General features: G+C 46.7%; 1 protein-coding gene across 1 annotated transcript in view; it reads right to left on the bottom strand.

The window, feature by feature from the left end:
* NRAP (nebulin related anchoring protein) overlaps nt 1-21,784 on the bottom strand; it is a 130,785-nt gene that overhangs the window by 32,885 nt on the left and 76,116 nt on the right. Inside the window, exons 25-30 of the mRNA XM_030202711.1 lie at nt 18,934-19,038; nt 14,329-14,427; nt 12,819-12,923; nt 10,706-10,813; nt 6,134-6,247; nt 1,833-2,030 (exon numbers count right to left, since the gene is read on the bottom strand). Coding sequence (XP_030058571.1) covers nt 1,833-2,030; nt 6,134-6,247; nt 10,706-10,813; nt 12,819-12,923; nt 14,329-14,427; nt 18,934-19,038 — 729 coding nt within the window. The remainder of the gene's footprint in view (nt 1-1,832; nt 2,031-6,133; nt 6,248-10,705; nt 10,814-12,818; nt 12,924-14,328; nt 14,428-18,933; nt 19,039-21,784) is intronic.

Below are 21,784 nucleotides of genomic sequence, written 5' to 3'. Positions count from 1 at the left end.
GGTACGTCAAGCTCCATCTCTGGCCGTCTTCAAATCTAAGCTAAAAACCCACCTTTTTGATGCTGCTTTTAACTCCTAACCCTTATTCACTTGTTTGGAACCCTTATTTTATCATCCTCACTTTAATATTCCCTTATCTCTTGTTCGTCCTGTTTGTCTGTCCTAATTAGATTGTAAGGTCTGTTGAGCAAGGACAGTCTCTTCATGTTCAAGTGTACAGCGCTGCGTACGTCTAGTAGCGCTATAGACATGATAAGTAGTAGTAGTAGTGCCTCACTTGCCGCACAGCTATTTCTTTAAAAAAAGAAAGACCAGCCTTTTACCTGCTGCGGTAAAAGGGGGCCTCAGCGTGCGTCTAAAACACCAATGCCATTGCAGGCCCCCTTTTTGCCGCAGTTTCGTAAAAGGACTCCTTAGGGTGCTGCTTAGTGGAGGAGTAGCCTAGTGGTTAGTGCAGTGGACTTTGATCCTGGGGAACTGAGTTCAATTCCCACTGCAGCTCCTTGTGACTCTGGGCAAGTCACTTAACCCTCCATTGCCTGGTACAAAATAAGTACCTGAATATATGTAAACTGCTTTGAATGTAGTTGCAAAAACCTCAGAAAGGTGGTATATTAAGTCCCATTTCCCTTTCCTTATTTCAGATTCTAAATGGAATGTTGCTACTATCTAAGATTCTACATGGAATGTTGGCTACTGTTTGAGATTCTGTTGCTACTATTTGAGATTCTACATGGAATGTTGCTATTCCACTAACAACATTCCATGTAGAAGCCTGCCCTTGCAGATCAGCAACACGGCCGCGCAGGCTTCTGTCTCTGTGAGTCTGACGTCCTGCACGATGTCCTGCAGGACGTCAGACTCACATAAACAGAAGCCTGTGCGGCCGCATTGCTGATCTGCAAGGGCAGGCTTCTACATGGAATGTTGCTAGTGGAGGAGTAGCCTGGTGGCTAGTGCAGTGGACTTTGATCCTGGGGAACTGAGTTCGATTCCCACTGCAGCTCCTTGTGACTCTGGGCAAGTCACTTAACCCTCCATTGCCCCTGGTACAAAATAAGTACCTGAATATATGTAAAGCAGTTGCAAAAACCTCAGAAAGGTGGTATATCAAGTCCCATTTCCCTATTTGAGATTCTACATGGAATGTTGCTAGTGGAGGAGTAGCCTAGTGGTTAGTGCAGTGGATTTAGATTCTGGGGTAACTGGGTTCGATTCCCACTGCAGCTCCTTGTGACTCTGGGCAAGTCAGGAGGGGGGTGTCAAGAGGGTTGTTGGCAGGGAGATGTCAAAGTTGTTGGCGGCGCTGGGGGGGGGGCCTAAAATGTGCCCCCTCACCTCAGGCTCTGGATCCCCCTCCCGCCAAAGTCTGGCTACGCCCCTGTCCACCTTCCCTGACCACACAGGACTTCACCTTTCCCAGCCACACAGGTCTCTACTGCCTCAACCCCCCTCCCCCCACATCACACATTTTTTTCCACTATTCACCTTTACCTGGAGCAGCCCTGGGGTGGGGGGGGGGGAGGGGCTCCTCTGTAGTTTCCAGCTCCATTTCAGGCTCCCTGCCACTGCTGCTTCTTCTCTAGATGAGCAGCAGCAGTGGCAAAACAAGCCGCAGCCACGCGGGACCGGACTCTCCAGACACATGCCGCCAGCTGTGCCCTGGAACAGGAAGTCATGTTCAAGGGGGCAGGATCATCAGCTGCGTGTATGAAGAATCTGGCCTCACCCCGTACGGCTGCAGCTTGTTTTGCCACCCAGTCCCCCGAGCCCCTCAAATCTACCCAGGTATAACACCTGGTGTATATTCATGGCCACTTCAGTGTATTTACCTCACTCTGCAGTTCGTACGCTCTCTTTGCCGACAGCATCCTGATGTCATCTGACAGGGAGGTGTAATGGTGTAGCAGCTTCCTGTAATCCTGGTCACTGACCAAGGATTGGGCATTCTTGGCGTGGACCAGATTCACCATATCAAGCGGCAGGCGAAACTGTGTCTTGGACTTCTCAAAGCCTTTCCTGTATTGCAACTAAAGGCAAAAAAACAGTTCACTGTCATTCTTTGGCCGAAAGAAAAGTTTTCTCTAGCCTTTCTATAGTTAGTGAGCCTGTGGGAGAGTTTGTCTTGTGTTGTATTTAATCATTTTGGAGAACAAGTTTAAGAATAAATTGTCAGGCTGGTCTAAGTCTCTCACTCAGCTGATGTAAAGAGACCTAGATTTGATTTTTGACTTAGATCTTCCGTTCTCCCACTCTCCAGCCTGGCCGGGGTTGGGAAGCCATACTCATAGCCCCTACAGTGAGGGACTTCCAGTCACAGTGTAACGATGATGCCTAGTAGCTGCATTAACTGGCCCTGACAGCCAGGGGCGTAGCCAGACTTCGGCGGGAGGGGGGTCCAGAGCCCGAGGTGAGGGGGCACATTTTAGCCCCCCCCCCTGGTGCCGCCGACACCCCCCCGCCATTGCTGACCCCCCCTGTCGCCGCCACCTCCACCAACTTTGACCCCTCCCCCGCCGACAACCCTCTCGACCCCCCCCCCCTCCCATCGCCAATCCTCTCCCGCCGTCGCTGTTGGCTACCTTTGCTGGCGGAGGACCCCAACCCCTGCCAGCCGAGGTCTTCTTCTTCCGGCGCAAGGCTTCGTTCTGTTTCTGTGAGTCTGACGTCCTGCACTTATGTGCAGTACGTCAGACTCACAGAAACAGAACGAAGCCTTGCGCCGGAAGAAGAGGACCTCGGCTGGCAGGGGTTGGGGTCCCCCGCCAGCAAATGTAGGCGATGGCAGTTTGGCGGCAGGAGGAGGGTCAAGAGGGTCGTCAGCTAGGGAGTCCAGAGCCAAATCTACGGGGGCCCAGGCCCCCGTGGCCCCACGTAACATAGTAACATAGTAGATGACGGCAGAAAAAGACCCGCACGGTCCATCCAGTCTGCCCAACAAGATAAACTCATTTGTACCTGTCTTTTTCAGGGAACAGACCGTATAAGTCTGCCCAGCACTATCCCCTCCTCCCAACCACCAGCCCCGCTACACCACTGCTGACAGCTATGGTGCACGGTCCCAGCTGAAGACCATCACAGCAATAAATATATTCTGCCAAGTAGGCTGGAAGGGGATATAAAGTAGAGATCCAGGAGGAAGCAGCTGGGACATTAAAAACGAAGGTGCTCATTTTCAAAGCACACAGGCTTATAAAGTTACGTGGAGAGGCATTTTCGATAAGTGCGTATAAGTCCGACTCTGGACATCTTGCGCTAAACATACCAAATCTGAATAGGACATATACCTATTTTAAAAAAAAAAAAACGTCTATTTTTTAAATACCGGTTCAAACAAGCTTTTGTGCTTTGTGCGTTTATCATTTTAGGCCGTATTTGGGAAAAATCATACAAAATACAAAATATCGATACAAGAGGGGGGCCAGCATATTTAGCAGAATGGTCCCCCCAGAAATCCCAGGAAAGCAATAGGGCACCCTAGAGGGCACTGCCATGGACTTCATAAAAATTCTCCCAGGTACTCATTTCACCATTGCTCCTTTTTCTTGTCTGCTGAGCCCTCCAAAACACACCCAAAACCCACTGCCCCCAAATGTACACCATTACAATAGCCCTTAGGGGTGAAGGAGGCACCTACAGTGGTGGAAATAAGTATTTGATCCCTTGCTGATTTTGTAAGTTTGCCCACTGACAAAGACATGAGCAGCCCATAATTGAAGGGTAGGTTATTGGTAACAGTGAGAGATAGCACATCACAAATTAAATCCGGAAAATCACATTGTGGAAAGTATATGAATTTATTTGCATTCTGCAGAGGGAAATAAGTATTTGATCCCCCACCAACCAGTAAGAGATCTGGCCCCTACAGACCAGGTAGATGCTCCAAATCAACTCGTTACCTGCATGACAGACAGCTGTCGGCAATGGTCACCTGTATGAAAGACACCTGTCCACAGACTCAGTGAATCAGTCAGACTCTAACCTCTACAAAATGGCCAAGAGCAAGGAGCTGTCTAAGGATGTCAGGGACAAGATCATACACCTGCACAAGGCTGGAATGGGCTACAAAACCATCAGTAAGACGCTGGGCGAGAAGGAGACAACTGTTGGTGCCATAGTAAGAAAATGGAAGAAGTACAAAATGACTGTCAATCGACAAAGATCTGTGGCTCCACGCAAAATCTCACCTCGTGGGGTATCCTTGATCATGAGGAAGGTTAGAAATCAGCCTACAACTACAAGGGGGGAACTTGTCAATGATCTCAAGGCAGCTGGGACCACTGTCACCACGAAAACCATTGGTAACACATTACGACATAACGGATTGCAATCCTGCAGTGCCCGCAAGGTCCCCCTGCTCCGGAAGGCACATGTGACGGCCCGTCTGAAGTTTGCCAGTGAACACCTGGATGATGCCGAGAGTGATTGGGAGAAGGTGCTGTGGTCAGATGAGACAAAAATTGAGCTCTTTGGCATGAACTCAACTCGCCGTGTTTGGAGGAAGAGAAATGCTGCCTATGACCCAAAGAACACCGTCCCCATTGTCAAGCATGGAGGTGGAAATGTTATGTTTTGGGGGTGTTTCTCTGCTAAGGGCACAGGACTACTTCACCGCATCAATGGGAGAATGGATGGGGCCATGTACCGTACAATTCTGAGTGACAACCTCCTTCCCTCTGCCAGGGCCTTAAAAATGGGTCGTGGCTGGGTCTTCCAGCACGACAATGACCCAAAACATACAGCCAAGGCAACAAAGGAGTGGCTCAGGAAGAAGCACATTAGGGTCATGGAGTGGCCTAGCCAGTCACCAGACCTTAATCCCATTGAAAACTTATGGAGGGAGCTGAAGCTGCGAGTTGCCAAGCGACAGCCCAGAACTCTTAATGATTTAGAGATGATCTGCAAAGAGGAGTGGACCAAAATTCCTCCTGACATGTGTGCAAACCTCATCATCAACTACAGAAGACGTCTGACCACTGTGCTTGCCAACAAGGGTTTTGCCACCAAGTATTAGGTCTTGTTTGCCAGAGGGATTAAATACTTATTTCCCTCTGCAGAATGCAAATAAATTCATATACTTTCCACAATGTGATTTTCCGGATTTAATTTGTGATGTGCTATCTCTCACTGTTACCAATAACCTACCCTTCAATTATGGGCTGCTCATGTCTTTGTCAGTGGGCAAACTTACAAAATCAGCAAGGGATCAAATACTTATTTCCACCACTGTATATGTGGGTACAATGGGCTTCTGCTGAGTTTTGGAGGGCTCAAAATTTCTACCACAAGTGTAACAGGTAGGAGGAGGTATGGGCCTAGGACCACATGTCCGTACTGCACTGCACCCACCACTAGACTACTACAGGGACCTGCAGGCTTCTCTAATGGACCTGGCTATAACATCTGATGCTGTCACTGAAGCTGGTGAGAACTATTTTTATTCACATTTTTGAGGGGTGGGAGGGGGTCAATGACCACTGGGGGAGTAAGGGGTTCATCCCTGAATCCCTCCAGTGTTCTTCTGGTCATTTAGTGCACGTTTTTGTGTCTAATTCGTTAGAAAAAAACAGGTCTAGACCAAAACATTTAAGATTTCACCCTTGATGTTTTGGTTTTGTTCCATTGTAGCTGTAAGACATCCAAGTGTTAGGCGCGCCCTAATCCCACCTTTGAAACACCCCCGGCACGAACCCTTGTGATCTGGATGCACTGCAGACAAAATGCATAGATAGACGTCTGCAAAACAGGTTTCGAAAATAACAATGGTGCTTTATGACACTTTTGAAAATGAGCCCCATAGTAACGTACGTAACTTTGTAAGTCTTATGTGCTTTGAAAATGAGCCACGAACTAGCAGGCAGGAATATTAATGAATAATGTCAAACCTAACTAGCAAAATCCTTATTGCCCTGCGAGTCAGAACGCAATGAATAGATTCCATTTCTTTTCAACGCCTATTTTCCTGGTCATCGATCATGTATATTGAGCTGAATTTTTTTTGTAACTATATTTTCACGCTGTTGAATTTTGTACTCAGCATCTGGGGTTTGCTTGTTTGTTTCGGGTTTCTTATATTATTTCCTAGCTCTCCCAGTGTCAGGATAATTCCACCCACCCCTTGAAATCTACTTACATCACTGTGCAGCAAGCTTGCATGGACCGAGTGAGCGATGTTAATGTCATCTTCCAAGCTACGAGAGCCAATCACCTTCCCTTTCATTTTCTCATACGCTTCCTTGTACTTAAGCTGGAGAGAGACAAATCATACCGACATTGAAGGGTTAAGACAATGCATTTAAGAATCTTATTGAGGAACTGTGGACGAGTCAAACAAAAAAAAAAACACCTCATGCAAATTAAGTATGCTGGGAGTCGTTTTTCTTCATACGTAGATCGCTATCGTGCAAGAAAATGTGTTTGCACAAAGGTCTTTTTTTTTTTTTTAATGTGAGAGGGGCCCATCTACGTCACTTTTATTACATCCACTGCTGAGGGGACACATTTTTATCTCCTTTCTGTAACTCTGCTTTCAGAATGGAGAATTCCTCACAGTACCAGCACTTTCAACGAGGCATTTTTCAAATCTACCCGCGTTAGCACATAGTTTCACTCAGGGGCGTAGCCAGACTTCGGCGGGAGGGGGGTCCAGAGCCCGAGGTGAAGGGCACATTTTAGTCGTCGTCCCCCCGGCGCCGCCGACCCCCCCCCCCCCCCCCCCCGCCATTGCCAACCCCCCCCCCCCCGCCACCACCAACAGCAACTTTGACCCCCTCCCCCCCGCCGACGACCCTCTCGACCCCCCCCTCCGGCTGCCAACCCGCCGTCGCCTACCTTTGCTGGCGGGGGACCCCAACCCCCACCAGCCGAGGTCCTCTTCTTCCGGCGCAAGGCTTCGTTCTGCAAGACGTCAGAAACAGAACGAAGCCTTGCGCCGGAAGAAGAGGACCTCGGCTGGCGGGGGTTGGGGTCCCCCGCCAGCAAATGTAGGCGACGGCGATGGCGGGTTGGAGGCGGGAGGGGGGGTTGAGAGGGTCGTCAGCAGGGGGGTCCAGGGCCAAATCTACGGGGGCCCAGGCCCCCGTGGCCCCACGTAGCTACACCACTGGTCTCACTTCTTTGTACTAATGAGCCTCACCTATGGTCACCATATTTATGGAGACAAAAAAATAAAATGCTGCCTTGCCTGCCCCAGCCGCACAGTCACCTTGATCCCCCAAGAAAGTCAGATTCTATCAGCAGTGAAAATACTGGTAAAACTAACTGAAATGCATTTTCTTCCATAGTGTAGATACAAAATTAGAAAAGATGTACATTTCCAAAAAAGCAAACATCCATGACCAGCATGTTTCCCTTTCTTTTCCCTCCCATCCATGAGCAGCATGTCCCCCTCTGCTCTCCATCCCCTTCTATCCGTGTGCTGCATTTCCCCCCTTTTCCCTTCCCTTCCCTCCCATCCATGTACAGCATGTCCCCATCTCCTCTCCCCTCCCATCCACGTGCAGCTTGTCCCCTTCTCTCCCTCCCCTCCACTCCCAGGCCTACCTTGAAGCCCTGGTAGTCTAGTGGCCTCTTCGGGGCAGGAAAGAATCCCACTCTTTGCTGCCCACTGCCACTGACCTCTCCGCTGCCACCGCTTCTTGAAAATGGCAACCAAGCAGTGGCCTCGCAAGACTTCCGCAAAGTTCTTTCCTGCCCAAAGAAGCCACTAGACCTCCAGTGTGCACTACGGTAGGCTCTGGGTGGGTGGGGGGTGGGGGGGGGGGAGAGAGAGAATGAAAAGGGCCAGCCCATCCATCCATCAACCTGCCAGCGCGCCAGCCCAGAAACCCGGACAAACAGGCTGGCTGGAAAAATAAAATGTCCAGACCCCCAACAGTCCCATGAAAAGGAGGACATGTCCATGGTAACCCTAGATAAGAGGGGAGGGGGGAAGAGAAATAATACAAAGGATTCCTGATCTTCAATAGCCAATATGTCCTCTGTGCCTTCATCTATCAACTCTAAAGAGATAAAGTGCTAAAGATGTTGCCAAGTGTAACCCCCCTCCAGTGGCGTAGCAAGGGTAGGGCGTTGGGGGCGGTCTGCCCCGGGTGTACGCCGCTGGGGGGGGGGGGGGGGGTGTTGGCTCCGCTGGTTCCTTGCTCCCGCTGTCCCGGAACAGGTTACTTCCTGTTCCGGGGCAGAGGGAGCAAGGAATCAGCGGAACCGACATCCCCCCAGCGGCGTGCACATGGCAGGCAAGAATGCACTCGGGGGGGGGGGGCTTGGGTGATGCGCCAAGGGGGGTGTCATGCTGCACCCAGGGGGGGGGGGTGCACAGCGGTGAACCGGCCCAGGTGGCAGCCGCCCTCGTTACGCCACTGCCCCCTCCCCCCCCCCCCCCCCATTATAATGAGAATTACTGAGTGGCACAATGTAGAACTCTCCAGAGCTGCTGAGGAAAGGGTTCTGATGTTGTGGATGGTAAAGCATCCAGCTCAAGGTTGTGGGTTCCTGAGTAAGTAGCAGAGGAAAAATGCTTCTGGCTGTTGAATGAAAGTGGAGGATGTTAGAGTTTATAAATAATGTTGACGGGGAGTGCACGAGGTCTTTGGTTCCCTGTATCCCCCAACCAAGACCCTTGAGGAAAGGGGGAAGTCCTAGATGGGTTCAAAAAACCAAGGCTGACCAAAAAGGTGGTTTTTGCAAATTCTAGCATTAACTGTGAAGTGGAGAAGTGCTACAGGTGGGAAATAGGGAACCCAAGCCTGGGAGCGGAAACCATGAGGAGCTGTTCGAACCCAAAGGTGGTAGCCCAGAGAGGTACTCCTTTGGAGGAGAGTGTGGACAGACAGGGAGGTCTGCCTGTCTTTTCTTTGGTGAGAGTAACTCCTAGACTGGGAGAGTAAAGTGAAATGAAGCCCCAGCTCAATACCCTACGGCCTTCTGGGTCTTTATCTGGCCCTGGCCTGCACCCAAGCTCAGTGTGTGTGACTAGGAAAAGCAGCACTGCTTTTGAAAGAAGGATTTTTTTTGGTGATGGTTCCCCTCCCCCCCTTTTTTTCTTTGTGGTCCTGGTCTCAGGGTTGCCCCTGACCCACGACAAGCTATCTGGTGCCTGAACTGTGTGCCGAGACCAGGATGACACAAGCAAAAAATCTAGCTGCCCATCCTCACTGTGAAGGAAAGTGTCCACGGCACAGACTTGCACCCCTAATCAGAAGCGTAGTCCGTTTGGGGGAACGGCCCCTCCCCTGGCAACCCACCCAGTTACGCCTCTGCCCCCAATGTGCTTGCCCTATAATGTATCTTACCAGTTTCTCTCCCCAACGGCATTAGTAAAATATCAGTGCAACTGGGGAGGGCAAAGTATGAGAAAGATCATAACACTTCCGACATCTTTCCTTGTTCTCAGAACAATTAACAGGCCTTTAATTCAGAGCTTCCTAAATCTGCCCTGGGGATGTCACAGCCAGTTGGGTTTTCAGGATATTCACAATGAATGCTCATGAGAGAAATCTACCTACTTCTGGAGACCTGATATTAGCAGACATTTCATGCGTATTCATTGTGAATATATTGAAAAAAAATAAACAAAAAAAGGAGGTAAAAAATCTCACGGTACCGTGAGACTTGAAACAAAAAGAAGTGAGGAGAAACCAAGGAGGAAACAAAAAAAAAACTTTATTGGGTTTCTAAAAAACGACCCGACACGGCGGTGTTTCGGCCCTAAGGCCTGCCTCAGGGGTCTTGATCGATCCCAGATGTTGCAGTGTAATACAACCTCTCTTCCCCCACCTGCTCCGCCACCCAATTTCGGCTAAGCTTCTGAGGATCCATTCCTGCTGCACAGGATTCCTTTATGCACATCCCACGCATGTTTGAATTCCGTTACCGTTTTCATCTCCACCACCTCCCGCGGGAGGGCATTCCAAGCATCCACCACCCTTTCCGTGAAAAAATACTTCCTGACATCTTTTTTTTGAAATGAGATTGAAGGGGGGCAGACTCAAAAAAGATGTCAGGAAGTATTTTTTCACGGCGAGGGTAGTGGATGCTTGGAATGCCCTCCCGCGAGAGGTGGTGGAGATGAAAATGGTAACGGAATTCAAACATGCGTGGGATGTGCATAAAGGAATCCTGTGCAGTAGGAATGGATCCTCAGAAGCTTAGCCAAAATTGGGTGGCGGAGCAGGTGGGGGAAGAGAGGTTGGTAGTTGGGAGGCGAGGATAGTGGAGGGCAGACTTATACGGTCTGTGCCAGAGCCGGTGATGGGAGGCGGGACTGGTGGTTGGGAGGCGGGAAATACTTCTGGGCAGACTTGTACGGTCTGTGCCCTGAAAAAGGCAGGTACAAATCAAGGTAAGGTATACACATATGAGTTTATCTTTTTGGGCAGACTGGATGGACCATGCAGGTCTTTTTCTGCCGTCATCTACTATGTTACTATGTTACTATGTTACTATGTTAATATTATACACTGATGAAAATTTGCACACAATCGTTGTTAAATCAAAAACTTCGTTGGTCTCCTCTCTTATAAAAATGTCGTGTTGTCAGTTAATAAACTGAATTTAAAATATATTGAAAACCCAGCTGACTTGGGCGGGTCAGGTCTTCAGAACAGGCTTGGGAAACACAGCTGACACAATTTGTGGGAACGAGGGGCCCGTGTGATAACAGGGCCAGGAGAGCTAGTATCAGCTTGTAGAAGAAAGAACGTACATCGCTGGTGACCTCGCTGGATGCCTTTGCAGCTTGGAAAGGAATGGCATCCAGTCTGAGCTTATAGCCAGCATCCTTCGTCTTCATCCATGATTCTTTGTAACGGATCTGTTTGGGAAAAATTGAATGGAATTAGAAGACAGCACCCTGACCGTCTGGATACGTGGCTTGAAATCATTTCACGTTCTTTGTTATTATAAGCGTTGTTTACATAGAGACTCCAGAGAGGATATTTTAAAAGAACGGCCTAAGAAGCAGAAAGGCTGGGTTCAAATCACATTTCTGCTACTGATATATGTTATGACTCTAGAGTGAAGAGGGGGCCTCATGGTTAGAACAGCAGACTGAGAAGCCAGAGCGCAAATCCCATTTCCGCCCCGTGCTCCTCATGATCTTGGAAGAGTCACGTCAAGGGCAGTTCTATAACTAGGCACCCATGGGTACACGTCTTTTCACGCTCATAAGCTTAGAGCTATTCTACAAGGGAGCAACTGGAAGGAGGGTGCAGGGGGGAATGGAAAAAACAAAAAGGCAGGTTCCCTATAAAGGCAAAACCAAAATGAAGGGAGTAGGGAAGGACCAATGGTCATCCACTGGAAGAACCAAACCCACAGATTCAAAACAGATGCAAATTTATTGTCCAAAAAAAAGACTCAATAAGACTCAACATGAAATCGTGTTTCGGTAATCCAGTGCCTGCTTCAGGAGTTAGTATATCTGTTATGTCGCATAAACTAATTGACCGAGCTTCTCACTTTTCCCCCCAAACCCACCTCCCCACTCCCCCCATTTTCTATTTCTGTTCATGGCTCTCTCATTCTCCCTGTCTCCTCAGCTCGAAACCTTGGGGTCATCTTTGACTCTTCTCTCTCCTTCTCTGCTCATATCCAGCAGATCGCCAAGACCTGTCGTTTCTTTCTTTACAACATCCGTAAAATCCGCCCCTTTCTTTCCGAGCACTCTACCAAACCCTCATCCACACCCTTGTCACCTCTCGTTTAGACTACTGCAATCTGCTTCTTGCTGGCCTCCCACTTAGTCACCTCTCCCCTCTCCAGTCAGTTCAAAACTCTGCTGCCCGTCTCGTCTTCTGCCAGGGTCACTTTACTCATACTACCCCTCTCCTCAAGTCGCTTCACTGGCTCCCTATCCGTTTTCGCATCCTGTTCAAACTTCTTCTACTAACCTATAAATGTACTCACTCTGCTGCTCCCCAGTATCTCTCCACACTCGTCCTTCCCTACACCCCTTCCCGTGCACTCCGCTCCATGGATAAATCCTTCTTATCTGTTCCCTTCTCCACTACTGCCAACTCCAGACTTCGCGCCTTCTGTCTCGCTGCACCGTATGCCTGGAATAAACTTCCTGAGCCCCTACGTCTTGCCCCATCCTTGGCCACCTTTAAATCTAGACTGAAAGCCCACCTCTTTAACATTGCTTTTGACTTGTAACCACTCGCCTCCACCTACTCTCCTCTCCTCCTTCCTGTACACATTAATTGATTTGATTTGCTTACTTTATTTTTTTGTCTATTAGATTGTAAGCTCTTTGAGCAGGGACTGTCTTTCTTCTATGTTTGTGCAGCGCTGCGTATGCCTTGTAGCGCTATAGAAATGCTAAATAGTAGTAGTAGTAGTAGTAGTAGACCACAACGCAGTGATAGTCGATCGGACTTGCGCTGTTTGGAGCTCTATCTGGTCACATGTGGAGTTCCAGCGATTCAATAAGTTTATGCTGCGCCGAAATAGTGCGTGCTGGGGGAGGGAGCTACTTCCTTTTAGCGATTGTTAAGCCTGCGTTGGGCTTACCGCCGCTTCGTAAAAGGGCTCCATAATTTGGAAGAAGAAAAATAACAAATATTCTTATTAAAAGGGATTTTTTTTTCTGTAGGACTTCAGGGCAAAGGTTCCTATCCCTCCCTGAACCTATCAAAGAGCTGCCGTGAGAGGGCCAGCTCCTTCATAAGCCAAGATTTAGGCAACAGATGTTTTAAAATATATTTTAGCGCCATAGTTTCCTTCCTCTGGGAAAGCATTTTAGTCTGGAAAATTGAGTTTCATAATATTCCTTCCAAACAGAGATTAAGGAATATGGTAGCTGTGGTAGGTTTTACCTCACTGATGTTTGAAGCATTCAGTTTGGCCTGCAAGATCTCAGGGAGGTCCGTGGTCGCGGTGTAATGATGCTTCAGGTCCTCCCCTTCCTCCTTGTATTTCCTCTGAAAATCAGGAAAAACAAGACCAAATCCCACATTATTTATTTATTTATTCTGCAGAGATTCACCCAAGACGATTATACAATGGATATAGGTTGAGATAAAACTCACACTCCATTAACAGCGTAGCAATAGTAAAATATTAAAATATCCAAGGGAGGAATTCTTCAACTGGGTCGTCCTCCCCCCCCCCCCCCCCCCACACACACACACACTTAGTTGGCCCGAGGATGAGTGCTGGGAGCCTACTCAGCAAAAACTCAGCTAAAAATCAGTATACCGATGTCTTGCCTAAGTTATTCTGGGGCCCTTTTACTAAGCCGCGTAGGCGCATACGCGTGTCAATTTTGAACTACCGCCTGGCTGCCGCATGGCCCAGGTGGTAACTTCATTTCTTACGCACATCCACTAAGCGCACCAGAAAGTTTCCTTTGCACGACGCTGACCGGGGCAGGAATCGGCATTGAACGCATTTGGACCATTACCGCCCGATTAATGCGTCAGACTTTACCGCTAGGTCAATGGGTGGTGATCAGGTCTCAGGCCCTTTCCCTTTACATTACATTTCTTCTTATAGTCCGCAGCTAGCTCAAGAAGGTTCTGTGCGGATTACAAGTTAAGAAATCCATTACAAACCGTGGAGAATTACAATCGCTTGAAAATAATGCCTAAAATCCTCTATAACATGCCAGAAATGTCTTAAATAAAAAAAAAGATTTGAAAAGTTTCCTAAACAAATGAAATGGAGGGAAATACGAGAATAAGACGCTATGACCCTGTTCTCACAAACGTTGCCAGAACAGACATTTTTCGTGGCCTCCTCCTGCTCCTTTGTGCATCCAGCACAATTTAAATGGGCTTTTGTCAGACTATAATAACTAGGTTCAATTCCCAGGCCAGCTAGTAGGGTCAAGGACGGTACCTCAAGGTGCTTGGGATTTTTCTTTCTAACACTCCGTGCTTCCCACCCCCTCTTAGCGTGGCCCTTGACCTTAGGGGGTCATGGATCGCGATTTGCTCCAGAGCCTGGCTACTATGGTTCCTAAGTCTGGCCACTAGGTGTTGCTGTTATCTGATATCTGGGCCTCCCTCTCCCACACCAAGGGGCTAGTACTCTCTCTGTGCCATCCTTGACCCTAGCTGGCCTGGGAATTGAACCCAGTTATTATCTGCAAGGTTACGCACAGTTGTACCACTTCAGCCACCAGGTTGGCCTTTGGCAAGAAGATTTCTAAGGGAACTTGAAAAATAGGGCTCACCATCATTTCATTAACTATAACCATATGCAAGTCACCAAAAGATACACATTCCTAGACTCCCCGGGAACAGCTTCATATGTGTACCGCAATCAAGATGATCAAAGGCGACACCGTTCCCCTAATGATAAAGTCTCTATATTAGAACTTACATCCAGTGCTTGGTTATAGCTAATTTTAGCCTGGATCATCTCAGGAGTGTCTTTAATACTGGTGTACTTCAAAGCGTGGGGATGCTGACGGTAGGTCCGCTGTTGAAGAGAGAGAGAAACAGATCAAAGGAGAGAAATTTGCACTGTTCTTTCATGCCGGTTGAAAGGGAGAGGGGAGGGGGGGAGAGAATGGTAGGTGGCTTGAGATTACAGTGAATTTGTGAACATAATTATTGGAGATACTTTTGTTCCCTCTTTGTGTCCTCTGTCCTTTCGGATTAATCTCGGCTTCATTTTTGCCATAACCCCTGCAACTGTTGCCGAAGAGAACTCAGGAGACCCCCCCCCTGCAATTCCCCATAGCTCACAATTATACAAAACCTCGTGAGACCTAAAACATGCACTCCATTTAATATCCTGAAATTGTTTCAAAGCCATAATGATTGCTTTCATTTTCTTATTTTTTTTGTTCATTTGTCTGTTTTTGTTTATACAACTTTACGGATTTTGCCTAACCCAACGTGGCAGGAAATTCTCTACTGCTTTTCCTGATGGTATTGTTCAGAAGAAGGGTGAATTTTAATTGAGTGTTCACAAAGCGTACAGTAATCCTCCCCTAAGATGCAGTAAATAGAAATTATTCAAATATATCCAAGACTCAAGTCACACGATCGATTCATTTAAATAGCCAGGTGTTCCTGCAGCTGTCAACCCAGCATCTGTCCCCAGGCAAGGCTGCAGAAGGCAGTGCCAGTCCTTTTCAACTGCCTGGCACTTTCTGCCATGGTGGTGGCAGTCGGGTGGTTTATAAAGGTGGCACCAGCATCTGTCACTCTTGCATGGTACATATCAAAGTTATTAAAAGGGCTGTGAAGGCACCTAAAAATCAACAGCAGTGCATGGAAAGAGTGTGCACTTAAGGGCAGTATTTGGAGCCAGCAGGCCAGAAAAGCAGATAATATATGAGACACAATAGTAATTCCCTTATCCCTTATTTGTCTGGTCTGTCTGTCTTGATTAGATTGTAAGCTCTGTTGAGCAGGGACTGTCTCTTCATGTTCAGTGTACAACGTTGCATACATCTAGTAGCGCTATAGAAATGATAAGTAGTAGTAATAGTAGATTTAGGATTCCGGAATCTTGCTACTCTTTGGGATTCCGGAATCTTGCTACTGTTGGGATTCTGCGCGGAATCTTGCTACTCTTTGGGATTCCGGAATCTTGCTACTGTTGGGATTCTGCGTGGAATCTTGCTACTCTTTGGGATTCCGGAATCTTGCTACTGTTGGGATTCTGCGTGGAATCTTGCTACTCTTTGTCCTTATCCCTTATTTGTCCTGTTTGTCTGTCTTGATCAGATTGTAAGCTCTGTTGAGCAGGGACTGTCTCTTCATGTTCAGTGTACAGCATTGCTTATATCTAGTAGCGCTATAGAAATGATAAGTAGTAGTAATAGTAGATTTGGGATTCCGGAATCTTGCTACTGTTGGGATTCTGCGTGGAATCTTGCTAACTCTTTGGGATTCCGGAATCTTGCTACTGTTGGGATTCTGCGTGGAATCTTGCTACTCTTTGGGATTCCGGAATCTTGCTACTGTTGGGATTCTGCATGGAATCTTGCTACTCTTTGGGATTCCGGAATCTTGCTACTCTTTGTCCTTATCCTTTATTTGTCCTGTTTGTCTGTCTTGATCAGATTGTAAGCTCTGTTGAGCAGGGACTGTCTCTTCATGTTCAGTGTACAGCGTTGCATACATCTAGTAGCGCTATAGAAATGATAAGTAGTAGTAATAGTAGATTTGGGATTCGGGAATCTTGCTACTCTTTGGGATTCCGGAATCTTGCTACTGTTGGGATTCTGCGTGGAATCTTGCTACTCTTTGGGATTCCGGAATCTTGCTACTGTTGGGATTCTGCGTGGAATCTTGCTACTCTTTGGGATTCCAGAATCTTGCTACTCTTTGTCCTTATCCCTTATTTGTCCTGTTTGTCTGTCTTGATCAGATTGTAAGCTCTGTTGAGCAGGGACTGTCTCTTCATGTTCAGTGTAAAGCGCTGCATACATCTAGTAGCGCTATAGAAATGATAAGTAGTAGTAATAGTAGATTTAGGATTCCGGAATCTTGCTACTCTTTGGGATTCCGGAATCTTGCTACTGTTGGGATTCTGCGCGGAATCTTGCTACTCTTTGGGATTCCGGAATCTTGCTACTGTTGGGATTCTGCGTGGAATCTTGCTACTCTTTGTCCTTATCCCTTATTTGTCCTGTTTGTCTGTCTTGATCAGATTGTAAGCTCTGTTGAGCAGGGACTGTCTCTTCATGTTCAGTGTACAGCATTGCTTACATCTAGTAGCGCTATAGAAATGATAAGTAGTAGTAATAGTAGATTTGGGATTCCGGAATCTTCTACTCTTTGGGATTCCGGAATCTTGCTACTGTTGGGATTCTGCGTGGAATCTTGCTAACTCTTTGGGATTCCGGAATCTTGCTACTGTTGGGATTCTGCGTGGAATCTTGCTACTCTTTGGGATTCCGGAATCTTGCTACTGTTGGGATTCTGCGTGGAATCTTGCTACTCTTTGGGATTCCAGAATCTTGCTACTCTTTGTCCTTATCCCTTATTTGTCCTGTTTGTCTGTCTTGATCAGATTGTAAGCTCTGTTGAGCAGGGACTGTCTCTTCATGTTCAGTGTACAGCGTTGCATACATCTAGTAGCACTATAGAAATGATAAGTAGTAGTAATAGTAGATTTGGGATTCCGGAATCTTGCTACCCTTTGTCCTTACCCCTTATTTGTCCTGTTTGTCCTGATTAGATTGTAAGCTCTGTCAGGCAGGGACTGTCTCTTCATGTCCAATGAACAGCGCTGCATAAGTCTACTAGCGCTACAGAAATGATAAGTAGTAGTAGTCTTTGGGATTCCGGAATCTTTCTACTCTTTGGGATTCTGCATGTTAAAAAGTATATACCCTAGTTGCCACCAAATGTAGCTACAGGACAAAAAGAAAAAAAACACTGAGCATATAGCCCTGTAGCTACAATTGGTGGCAACTAGGGTATATACTTTTTAACATATGATTTTTTTCTGTTCTTACATATTCTTTGATTATTTTTATATATATTGTATTTGCTATTACTGATACTTGTTACACTTCTATTTTTTATCTGCTGTATCTTTTATATACAAACATTTATTATGTGATTTTATCTGTATTAGTCATGGTATTCTGGTTCTTTTTGCTTTATATACATGATTATAATTTTATTATTTATTGTTTTAGAGCCCCTGACGAAGTCCCTTTGGGCGAAACACAGGGTATTTTTTGAGCTGTTTACCCTATTAATAAAGATTGATTGGAATTACTGACTGATCTGCTTTTGTTTGTCTCCACATGCCACAAGGACAGGAAATTTTGTGACTTTGGTATGCTCCGGAAAATGTGAACTCACATGGTTTGAGCCCTATTGACATCCCGCTGGTGGGGAGGGGGTGGGGTGGAGAAGAATCTTCAAACAGCCTTTTCATGCATGGAAAACGAGGATTCTCAACCCAGGTCAAGCTAGTCAAAGTTTTCAGGATAACCACAACGAATATGCACGAGATAGATTAGCATACAATGGAGGCAGGGCATGCAAATTTACTCCATGCATATTCATTATGGATCTCTTGAACCCCAGACTGGCTTGGTGTGTCCTGAGGACTGAGTTGAGAAGTCCTGATGTAACAGATGTTTACCTATGTATAATTTTGAAAGATGGCTTCCCCTTTTCATAGTGTACCATGTACTATATCTATTTACCTGTCTCATCTGTGTGCACGAGGTCTCATAACAATGGCTTTCCAGCCCACCTGTGTCTCTTCATTGCAAATGATAGAGGGGAGGGGGGGGGGCTCCATGAAGCAGTTTACTTTTCCTTTCTGTCTAATTCTTTACGGCATATTGAGAATACGTGTATATCGTGCACAGGGGTGTGCTGGTAAATTTTTAACAACAGGCTCTTTCTCCGGATGTAGCCAGCTCTGCAGTTGGAAGGGCCAGGGGTGGCCAGTGGGGGGGGGGGGGGGGGGGGGGGGGAGAGAGCGAGCAACACTTGCCTCTCTCTCCTCCCTCCCTTCGTGCGGGCATGCTAGGCATACCTTTGCTGGCAGCCACCACTCCCAATGTCTTGCTCTGAGCAGCATGCTAGAACTTCTCTCACATGCTCAAGAAGTCCCAGCCTGCTGCCCAGAGCTGGAAACAAGGAGCAGAGAGCAGCAGTAGTCTATTTACTTGGCTGGCAGGGCTTAGCATCCCCACCAGCAAAGTAAAAGAGAATTCAGCAGGGGGCCCAAGCCCACATTTTGGGAACCAGTTGTTAAAGTAGCCACGGAGGGCCATACTTTAACAACCGGCTCCCAAAATTCTTAAAATCTTAACAACCGGCTCTTGCGAGCCTGTGAGAGCCTGCTCCAGCACACCACTGCCTGTACATCTACGTATGCAGCGGATTCTCTCCTAGCTATCCCTCCTGGACCTTTCCAGTAGACATTAGTTTAAATTCAGAAAGGAGCTTTCTAACCATCATGCAATCATTTCTACCACCAGCCATCGATCAAACTCACCTCACTAATGAGCTCGCCTGCCTTCTTAGCCTGCTCCACATTCAACGACCCAGCTGCAATCCATCCCACTCCCTTCATCCACTTCAGATCCGCCTTATATTGGTTCTGAAAGAAAAAAAAAACAATTGAAAATATCATTAAAGGTCTCCTGAGCATCAATTATACTAAACAATGCTACATGAACCACTTGTATTATTTCCATTACCAAGATTACGTTATAGAATACTAGTGTTAACTCGAGTTGGCAAGACCATTTACAGCAGGTGAATGGCATGAGTAAATGGACATGCCTAGCTAGGAATTCCATACATCCAATACTGTATTATAACATGGAGTGGCCTAGTGGTTAGAGCACTGGTCTTGCAATCCAGAGGTGGCCGGTTCAAATCCCACTGCTGCTCCTTGTGATCTTGGGCAAGTCACTTAACCCTCTATTGCCTCAAGTACAAACTTAGATTGTGAGCCCTCCTGGGACGGAGAACTATCCAGAGTAACTGAATGTAACTCACCTTGAGCTACTACTGAAAAAGGTGTGAGCAAAAGCTAAATAAATAAAGATTCTAGAATTCTAAAGAATAACAAGATTCCAATTCAGAATTTCAAAGTGTAGCAACATTCCATGTAGAACCCCAAAGAGTAACAAGATTCTTTGGGGTGGAGGAGTGGCCTAGTGGTTAAAGGACTGGTCTTGCAATCCAGAGGTGCCTAGTTCAAATCCCACTGCTGCTCCTTGTGATCTTGGGCAAGTCACTTAACCCTCCATTGCCTCAGGTACAAACTTAGATTGTGAGCCCTCCTGGGACAGGGAAATAGCCAGTGTACCTGAATGTAACTCACCTTGAGCTACTACTGAAAAAGGTGTGAGCAAAATCTAAATAAACATATGTTATGGCCATGTTCCATTTTGACTTTTATTTATTCTGTGTCAAGATCTCTCCGTATTTATTTATGTATGTTTTTATTGATTCATTTTTGTATATATATATTTGTTTTTAGACTCCTGAGGAAGGCCATTTTTGGCTGAAACACGACTTGTGTCGAGTCTCGGATGTTGTAAATAAAGCTACAATGCCTGCTGTTCAATCATTTTGTCACCCTCGCTGTGTTTGATTTTTGTTTATGTGGCTGCAAGGGTTTGTGTTTTATTGCCATGCCTAAGTGTGCCATGCATCAAGCATAACTTATCATATTCTGTAAATTAGACATGTGTAATTGGACATACACCCACACCCTTCCCATGCTCCGTCCACATGTACACCCCTTGCAGTTACACACTAAGGCTCAGATTCTATATATAACGTGGTGAGTTATGCACGTTAAACTAGGCGCGCACCCAATTGACGCGCATAACTTAACTGATTAATGAGCTAATCAGCACTGATAATTGGGTGATAACAGCCAATTATCTGCACTAATTGGTCCTAATTAGGATTTATGCACATATTGTATTCTATAATGACCTGTACGTAAATATTTGGGGGCGTGGCTAGGGGCATTTCTGGAGCATTCTGGGGCGTTCCCACTTTTTACATGCGTACATATAGAACTGTGCCTAACTATAGGTGCCTGCAATTAGGTCTGCTCATAGCAGGTGCCTCCCGTTAGGCATGGTTACGCCCTAAGCGCGATTCTATAAAGGATACATACTCCTTATAGGATCACGTAAAAATTTTGGGTGCCGATGTTTAGGTGCCACTTACAGAGCTTGGCCCTAATGCTACCGTACGCATATAGAGGCACACATAACCGCAGACGTCCAGTTATAGACTTGCCCGTCACATCAGAAGTCTCCCCACCTCCAATCACCATATGATCACTGTTGAATTCTTCAGATTTCACCTGATACCTGCCTTTTGATTATTCTTCAAATTCTGGATTAATGATTAGAACACAAAAATGGCATCTGATTTTCAATTTGAGCTGTAGGAAATATGATGGCCCTTTAAGTAGGATAAGAATGTGAGTACCGAGGTACTACATCAAGTACTACAGCCCCAGTCACAGAACCAAACCTCAACTCTTTCAGTGTTCATGCTATTAACAAAAAGTACTAGACAGGGCTTTTTTTGAGGGGGTACTTGGGGGTACTGAGTACCGGCACCTTTTCCACTGTCTGCTAAACTTGACCCACGGTTCTCGTATTTTAATGAAAGAGCTCAGGTTCTGCATACAAATTCTGCCTTGTCATAGATTCTATGACTGTTTGCAGGGGTCCTGGCTATTGTGGGGTGAGTCCCTCAATGATCACCCCACCCCTGAAGGGTGGCCTGGTATTTGAGTACCGGCACCTTTTTAGCTAGACAAAATGCACTGGTACTAGAAAACCTGCAGGTCTGCCCGCTGGACAGACGAGTAATTATTATCTAGCCCGTGGCACCGAGTATGAAGTGAAGATGCCACTGAAGCTTAGTCTCCTCTCTCCCTCCCCCCCTCGTATCGTTCTTTGCGCCCCATAATGCTGACAGGCTTCACTTTTCCAAACGTCATGTTAAGAGGGTAATTCTATAACAGGAAGGCTTAAGGTAAGAACATAAACAGAGGCCTTATAGCTGGTATAAATACCGTGGCTAGACGTTTGGCCAGAACACGTGTAAATTATAGAATACTATCGTTTACGTGTGTATTTATGAGCTCAGCCCATGTGTACACCCACTGGCAAATAAGGACGCAGCACCATCACTTCATGGCGAGTGCAAATCTGAGTGACTAGAATATCTCCATTTACACATGTTTCTGCCAACTTAAAGCTGGGCAGCTTCTTATAGAGTTGCCCTATCCTGTTCCATTCCTATAATTTTATATTCCACACAAGTAGAGGAGTGTGGTAGCCGTGTTAGTCCACTCTTAAGGT

This window comes from Microcaecilia unicolor, chromosome 5 (assembly GCF_901765095.1).
Source record: "Microcaecilia unicolor chromosome 5, aMicUni1.1, whole genome shotgun sequence".
NCBI classification, from domain to species: domain Eukaryota; kingdom Metazoa; phylum Chordata; class Amphibia; order Gymnophiona; family Siphonopidae; genus Microcaecilia; species Microcaecilia unicolor.
This window is presented reverse-complemented; position numbering and strand designations above follow the sequence as displayed.